Genomic DNA, 7,594 nt, shown 5'->3' with positions numbered 1-7,594 from the left:
CGAGACTCTGCCAAACTTGTCAAACGCTGAAGAGGTGACATGTTTTTTCAGTTTTTCTTTAACTCACAGACAAAACTGCAAAAAAACACCCAAAAAAAAAAAAGGTGGGGTATTCCTGAGTCATTAACTTTGTCGCCACCTTTTTCGTATCACACTGGAATAACATTGGAATGAATCAACAATCAAGGGCGCCATTTTCAATTTGGTCCGCCTATTAATGACTAATTGGTTTTCAGATCCGTTTTTTATGAGTAGTAGATATGATTTCTTCTTACAAGAGTTTGATGCATGTTCCAAAAACAAAGTCCACCGTGGTTGCCCGCCAATCCTACCTCAAAAATCAATACAATAAAAATACAAATTCCACCGGCACCTGTCAGAATGGGGGCACTGTCTCTTGGTCCCGGTTGGGCGTTAGATGAGGAGGGATGGGGGGAGGGGGGGCGGTGGGGGCTCGTGGTCCCTTCTGGCCGCTATTGCTCGGTGAGGTGCTCTCTGGGCTCGCCGTGTTTGGAAGGCTGGTTGGGCGACGGGGCCTGCGAGGGGTGCGTCCCCGAGGGCAGGGTGTGGGCACCGGGCAAGCCGCCGGGCACCATGCCCTCGAATGCCCCGGGGAGGCCGCCCGGAGCCACGCCCACCACGCCTGGCGGGTATCTGAGGAAGGCGGAGGGCAGAGCAAAGAAAACGGCCATGTGTAGTAAGGCATTTTTTAATAAGATGACCATGTAAAGTCAGGCTTTCTATAGTTTTGGACAATTCTGACTAAAACAAGACAAATCCTTGACCAAACTAATAAGAACTAAAATGACAGCTTACCACAAAGATAATTCGGATATCAAAGGTTTGGAAGGACGCACACACACACACGCACGCACGCACGCACACGGGTGGCGTTCTAGCGTTGATTTGCAGTGCTTTTACCTGCTCCCCCTCTAGGCATTTATTTTGTCTTGGGGAACGCCGGCAGCAGCAGCCGGCAGCGTTTGGTTGACGTGGCTGCGTGGAACGACACCAACAACACTGCGGACATGACGACAACATCGCCAACCACAACATACTCACACACACTGTGCAACGTTGCACTTGAACGTCATGAGGTTTTCTTTACAAGTGTGAAACGCATGAATAACCACCGCATTTGCTTCTTTTTACACAAATTGCGGAGATGCGTCCGTTGAAGTCATGACAACTTTCTTGTAACGGAAACTAACACGTCAATTGTGAAGTCGCTGTCGGATTTTTTTTTTTGTTTGTTCGTTTGGAGGGGGTGGGGTCACCTGTAGGCGGCGCCGTTGAGTTCGGGGTGAACAGCCGGTTGGTCCATTGCGGCCCAGGGCGTCGTGGTGACGAAGAACTCCTTATTGACGCAGTTTCTTAAGCTGTCCGGGATGCGGCCTGTCGCGCCACAACAAAAACAAGACTTTGGGTTGCCCGCCACCTACCCACACGCAGACGAAACGCGCCACCTACCCGTGATGGCTCTTCGGATCTCGGTGGCGGCGGCCTCCCTCATCTCCAAAGACGCCTGCTCGCTGTACCAGGCCGTGTGAGGCGTGCAGATCAGGTTGGGCGCGTCTTTCAGGGGGCCTTGAGCAAAGCTGCAACGCCCACAATTTGTCTTTATATCGTCACATATCTGGGGGGATATCTGCATTTTTGCTCATGAATTGAAAAAGGAAAAAACAAAAAACTGACCTAAAGGGCTCGGTCTCGTGGACGTCCAAGGCGGCCCCACGTATCCGGCCCTCCTTCAGGGCCTGGGCCAGGGCTTTTTCGTCCACCAGGCCGCCCCGGGCTGTGTTCACCAGAAATGCTCCCTGACGCATCTGCACACACACAAAATGACAAGTGTCGCTTAAGAAGCGTTTGGACTTGGGTCTTGCAGTTCTCCCGACTCGGCAGCAGATGTCAGCCCACTCCTATCCCATGTTTGTTCATCGGTGGCATGAGATGACAATATTGTGAAAATACGGGAAAGATGTAAATATATACATGTAAGGTTTGGATTTTTACAACATTTGGACTAACATAAAAAGATAGTAGACAATAAAGTTCAACAAAGGCTTACAAAATAGTAAAACGCAAAGACAATGAGTACAAAAATTGACACATTTCAAAGATTAAACCCCAAATAAAATCTATTAAGAGTACAACAATATACAAATCACACTGGCCAACACCAAATTTGAATCAGCTTGCTTGACGTGTCCCTGAATGCATTTTTGATGCCGATTTCAAACATGTCATTGCAGTACTTCTTTACCCCGAGCACATTGGCTTTTTGATACTTTTTTTGTTTTTTCATTGAAGTGTTGCTAACAGATTTTTGCCACGTGCTGTCATTTATAGCGATGATGTTTCAGAAACCCCCCCCCGACCCTAAACAAATGCCATCTGCCACACCACCTACCCCCTTCATTCATAAATATTGCTGAATGGAGAACACATTGTCAGACAACGATGTTACAAATGTTTACAAATCAACACTATGACACGCTTAGCTGCAGCAGGGACTTCCAAATCGATTGGGCAATATCAAGACTGCGCCCTGCTGTGGGGTGTGCACCTGTTTGATGGTGAAGTCATTGATGAGGTGGTGGTTGTGCTCGTTGAGGTTGCAGTGCAGAGAGACGCAGTCACTCTGGTAGAGGAGGTCCTGCAGCGTGTAGACGCGCTGCACGCCCAGCGAGCGCTCCAGCCCGTCCTGCAGGTACGGGTCGTAGAACAGCACGTTGAAGCCGAACACCTTGGCGCGCACCGCCACCGCCTGCCCCGATCGACCTGACGATCACAACGCCGGCTTGTTAGACATTGAAGGGGCCGTGAAACGGAGGCGGTCGTCATCGGTTACCATCGACGAGGGGTTAGGGTGTCAAAGTAGGGTTTCAAACCTCGGGTTCGACTTTCTAAGTAGTGTTTGTAAGTGAGGTTCAAAACTCGAGCTAAGGTTTTGTAAGTCTCATTTTGTCAAACCTGCGCGCTCGCTCACCAAATCCGATGAGGCCCAGGGTCTCCCCGCGGATGCGCGCGGCGCCGGACGCCACCTCCCGGATCTGCTCCACGCTCTGGACCCGCGTGCCCTCCCGGAGAGCCTGGTAGAGCCACGTGTTCCGCCGGTACAGGTTGAGCACGTGGCACAGGGTGGAGTCGGCCGTCTCCTCCACGGCCGCCGACGGGATGTTGCACACGGCGATGCCTGCCATGGGAAGGAGGCATTTGGCATCCAAAAGGGCTGCATTTTCTTCAAATACGTATCTTCCTTGTGTTTTGGTCTAAAATGGGCCCACTTTTTTTTCACATGTACATTTTTCCTCATACCCTCGCATCTTCTTGGTCATATTTTCCCATTTTGATCCAGTGGCGGCGCCCGAGCGATGGTCTTCGCCATCATACCTACCGAGCTCTCCGGCGGCTTTAATGTCGATGTTATCGTATCCGCTGCCGATGCGGATGATGATGCGCAGTGCTTTGAACTTCTCCAGGTCCTCCCTGGTCAGGGTGATGGTGTGGTACATCATGGCCCCCACCGCCTCGTTCAGCACCTGCCCACCAAACAAGACCCGAGGCCTGATGAACACGTGTTGGAGGTTCGAGGTGACCCGCTGCTCGGCGTGGAAATTCCCACCCACCGCCCGAATTCGCAAACCTACTTTATTGAAAAAACAAAACATAATTACCTAGAAACTAAAGAAATAAGTCTGTCAGTCACAGTCTGATTCGAGAGTGAAAGGCGAGTCAGAGAAGCAGAAAACGTAGCATTTGGCTCCTCCCCAATGACGGGAATCGTACAGCGCTAACCTTGTGCTGGTTTTTTCAACCAACCTTTCTGGTGATTTTCTTTATCAGCAACCTGTCAAAATGTGCAAGGTAATGAAATGTACGACGGGCCCACGCGAAGAAGATTGGACATTTTCAATCTTTCCCGGCGCCTCCTCCGGCTATCTGCGCTTATTACGGCCCACTGCTGAGGTGAACATTACCGTCGTGTTTTCCCTGATAAGACGGCGTGAAAACAACACAAAGGTCCGCGGGTCTTTTGATTGAATTGATCTCCATGCAAATGTTTGCCTTGGCTTGCTTTTTTTGGGGGTGTTTTTTTAATCATACTCGCATTAAGGGAGGAAGGGGGGGGGCACATACTGCCATCTGCAAGATGCAGCAACAGATAGCACCTACCCGTCTAAGGGGGGGCCGTGTGTTGCTTTTGCAGCAAATAAAAAGAGCCTCCTCTCCACAAGCCAGAGTAATTACAGTGCACCCCCCGCTGCACTCCGCGCGATAATAAAACAACGCCACCGATGCTTCCAGGGCAACATTAAAGTGCAAGCGCGCTACTCGACGCGCGGGCTCATATCACTCGCTTCAGAGTGACATAAAAGGAATTGCAGTGGAGATACCTGCCAAACAAAAAAATGCAGATGAAATGATGATCTGGTCACGTTTTACTTTGCATGTACGTTGATGAAAGATTTCTGAGTTTATTCTGGGGAATAAACAATTAAAAAAAAAAAATCACATTGCCGTAATCTTCCACAATCTTCTGGCAAATATTTATCATTGTGATACCTTCTCGTGAATCTCCTGCGTGGACTGCGCGTCGCAAAAGGCGACGGTGGCCAAGTCTTTGAGGATGGGCATCTCCACGGTGCAGTCGCGCCCATCCAGCAGCGCCACCAACGGGCGCGGGTGCATGGGCCCGTTCATTATTTGGGGCCGGATACCTACAGGACGGACAGAGGAAGGGCAACGGCTCAGCTTTGATGCCGCAGTCCTGACCCGAATCCTTCTGGTCGAACGTACAATGAAAATAATTGTGAGCTCACTGTTTGGCAACAGCAAAGACACTTGGTGGTTGTACTGATTCTGTTCAATGTCGCGACAAGTCAAATAATTTGACGATAAAGAGTGCAGGCTCACTCTTTCGCTGCATCTAAAACACTTGGATTATTATTATTTTTTAATTATTAAATGACACCAATGCAAATGTTTTCGAAAATAATTTTAAGGTCCCTACTGGGCAGTTGATGGTTGTTTTGATTCTGTCAAATGTGCCTGAACACGCGCCGGCACACAAAGTCTAACAATTTGACCTAAAAAAAAAAAAAATGTAGGCTCATTATTTGACAAGCTGAAAGACACTGGATCATACATAATATTGATTCTGTGAAATGTCAAATGTTCTCAACAATTAATGTCGGCTCACTATTTGGCGAGATGGGAAACCCTTTTTGGTAGTTTTATCAGTTATGTTGAATGTCAGCAATTCCAACGACAGTAATTGTAAGCTCAATATTTGACGAGATCAAAGACACTTGCTAGTGTAATTGATTCTATTAAATGTCACTACACTTCAACCATTTGGACAGTAAGTGTCGACCCACTGTTCAGCGAGGGGATGGGGGGGACAATAGTGTGAAACGAGCATGAAAACAAACAAAGGTAACACAGCCCGTTAGCCCCAACTGCTCCCAAAAGACGCATCGGCGACAAAGAGGAGAAAATGAAGAACACGGAAGGCAGGCAAGGAGGCAGGCAGGCAAGCGAGCGGTCCGACATTGCGGAGGAGGAAGAGGATGACGGAAGAAGAGGTGTCGTATCGCAGCCTGTTGTCATGGTGATCACTTAAGCGGCCTTGGCTGCCACTTCAAATGTACTTTGACTTGATTTTGGACGGCAGGTCGCAGGTGAGCCGGTAGATGGCCGGCGGGTGGGTGCCTTCCCGGCGTCACTCGACACACATTCACCGGTCACCCCCTGGACAGCAGCCACATTAAACCGGAACCTCCAGGACTGGTTGCTGCGCGTTCACTAATAACGTTTTTGGATCTTGAACCGTGTTGACTTTACAAGTGCGCTGTCGCCGCACGCTTCCGATTCCGCTGGGGGCCGAACCCCACGAAAGAAGCCAATAAATAGCAAAAATACTTTTTTTTTTTACTCATGCTGGCGAGCTCTCAGCCGTGAAGTGACAAAGGCTCTCTCGTGGCGCCGAGGAATAAAAAGTGCGCGGGGGCGGGCACCGGACATGTTCACCGCAGGCTGTGCAGAGTGCTGCAGGTGTAATGCACAACCCCGGGGAGAAAACAACACAACGCGTGACAACAAATGTGCACTGAATCCACCTAACGTCGCCGTGGTGCTTGTTGCTCAACTGTTGCCTCACCGCCACGCGTGCGTGTTGGGAGGCGTGCATGTTCGGAAGAAACCGGCAGCTGTCGCAGCGGCGCTTGCCAAAGGGACTGCAACACACATGAACCGTGACACCAAGATAGAAATGCTAATTACCGTACAGCTCAACAAGGCAATGAAAACGTGACAACTGTGACAGCGACCGCGTGCTAACTCACGGGCGGCAAGCATCGAACGGCTGCAGGGGTTAAAGGTCGCAACGGAAGTTACTCGGGGACTCCAACCAGCACGGACGACGAGACTTTGCTCAATGCCGTGCTACTCTTTCCTCCTGTAGAAAAACATGCACGGAAGCTAAGTCGGAAGATTGCTGCTGCTGCCCTTGTTGGAGCCAGCGACACTTATGAGTCTGGCAGCCCGACGCAGCAGCAGATGAGGCCAGAGTTTCCATTATGTGGCCAGCCTTTTCTTACCGCTGCGAGGGGGGGAGGAGGAGGAGGAGGAGGAGGGCGGGTATGGTGGGTGTTTGGCGGGTGGAGAAGAACCAGGAGGGGAAACACATTTACGAGCAGACATGCTCTCCATCGTATTATCTTCAACGGCCCCGCTGATGGTTGCCTAGCAACCGCAAGCTGCCGATTGCAGGTGGCCAACACCAACTCAGAGGAGGTTGGCGGATGGCAAGTGACCATCCGAAGATAAAACATGAGCCGCTTGCTTCACTTCACAATTCAGAATGGAAGTGATTCCACTTCCATTTTTTGCAGAGTCCCCTGCCAAAGCAAATTCATTACACACAAAGAAAAAAAAAACAAACCCACTAATATTTGATGTACTTTTAAGAACATTTACAAGATTCTCATGTTGTACGCTGTAGTCTGTGTGACTGTGAGTGTTTCTTATCCCAGGAAGAAAAAATATTTTGACATTCCAATGATTTCTATAGAAGTTGATGCAAGTAAATTCCCACGGGGGGAAAAAAAACTGTTTCAAAGTCTGATTGGTATCAGGGCAAATAAAAGCCAACTGCCAGAATGGGAAAAGTACAATGAAAACATGTTTTGATTGATGTCATTGTCATATGCTTATTATTTGCTTATTGCTTACGGGAACATCCAGAGATTTTTTTTTTTTTTTTTTTGGTCGCCAAGCCCTCGCAGACTTGTGTTTTGCATTTTTACGCTCGTTTTCTCACACCGAACGAGTGGCCTTGACACGGTGCTTTAACAACAGTGGACAAAACACAAGACACACATTCTTGGATATTGGCAAAATATGTGAGCGCACGGAGTCTCTCTCACAAACATGCGCGCACGAAGGTAAGGTGGTGTGTCCGCCTTTATTCTGCCACAGTTTGTAGCACCAGTCTGGCAAATGACTCATTTGCAAGGAGAAAAGCCTCCATCGGCCTGTGGTAGCACGAGGTCCCCGCAGGTTTGAGTTTGTGTTTGTGAGTAAGCGTCCT

At 49.3% G+C, this 7,594-nt stretch overlaps 1 protein-coding gene across 7 annotated transcripts in view; it reads right to left on the bottom strand.

Moving 5' to 3' along the window:
* Positions 1-279: 279 nt before the first annotated feature.
* ctbp2l (C-terminal binding protein 2, like) overlaps positions 280-7,594 on the bottom strand; it is a 26,077-nt gene continuing 18,762 nt past the window's right edge. For 5 of the 7 annotated variants that reach the window (XM_019865773.1, XM_019865774.1, XM_019865775.1 and 2 more), the window contains 8 exons: positions 4,567-4,721; positions 3,398-3,542; positions 2,990-3,196; positions 2,567-2,781; positions 1,696-1,826; positions 1,471-1,598; positions 1,278-1,395; positions 280-654 (listed from right to left, as the gene is read on the bottom strand). In XM_019865773.1, coding sequence (XP_019721332.1) covers positions 474-654; positions 1,278-1,395; positions 1,471-1,598; positions 1,696-1,826; positions 2,567-2,781; positions 2,990-3,196; positions 3,398-3,542; positions 4,567-4,721 — 1,280 coding nt within the window. In that variant the 3' untranslated portion in view covers positions 280-473. Of the gene's footprint in view, positions 655-921; positions 1,021-1,277; positions 1,396-1,470; positions 1,599-1,695; positions 1,827-2,566; positions 2,782-2,989; positions 3,197-3,397; positions 3,543-4,566; positions 4,722-7,594 lie in introns of all 7 variants that reach the window. The other 2 variants (XM_019865772.1, XM_019865771.1) reach the window with 2 other exon arrangements.

This window comes from Hippocampus comes, unplaced genomic scaffold, assembly GCF_001891065.2.
Source record: "Hippocampus comes isolate QL1 unplaced genomic scaffold, H_comes_QL1_v1.1 scaffold116, whole genome shotgun sequence".
In the NCBI taxonomy this organism is placed as follows: Eukaryota; Metazoa; Chordata; class Actinopteri; order Syngnathiformes; family Syngnathidae; genus Hippocampus; species Hippocampus comes.
The sequence above is the reverse complement of the archived record's forward strand: the minus strand, read 5'-3'. Positions and strand labels throughout refer to the sequence as shown.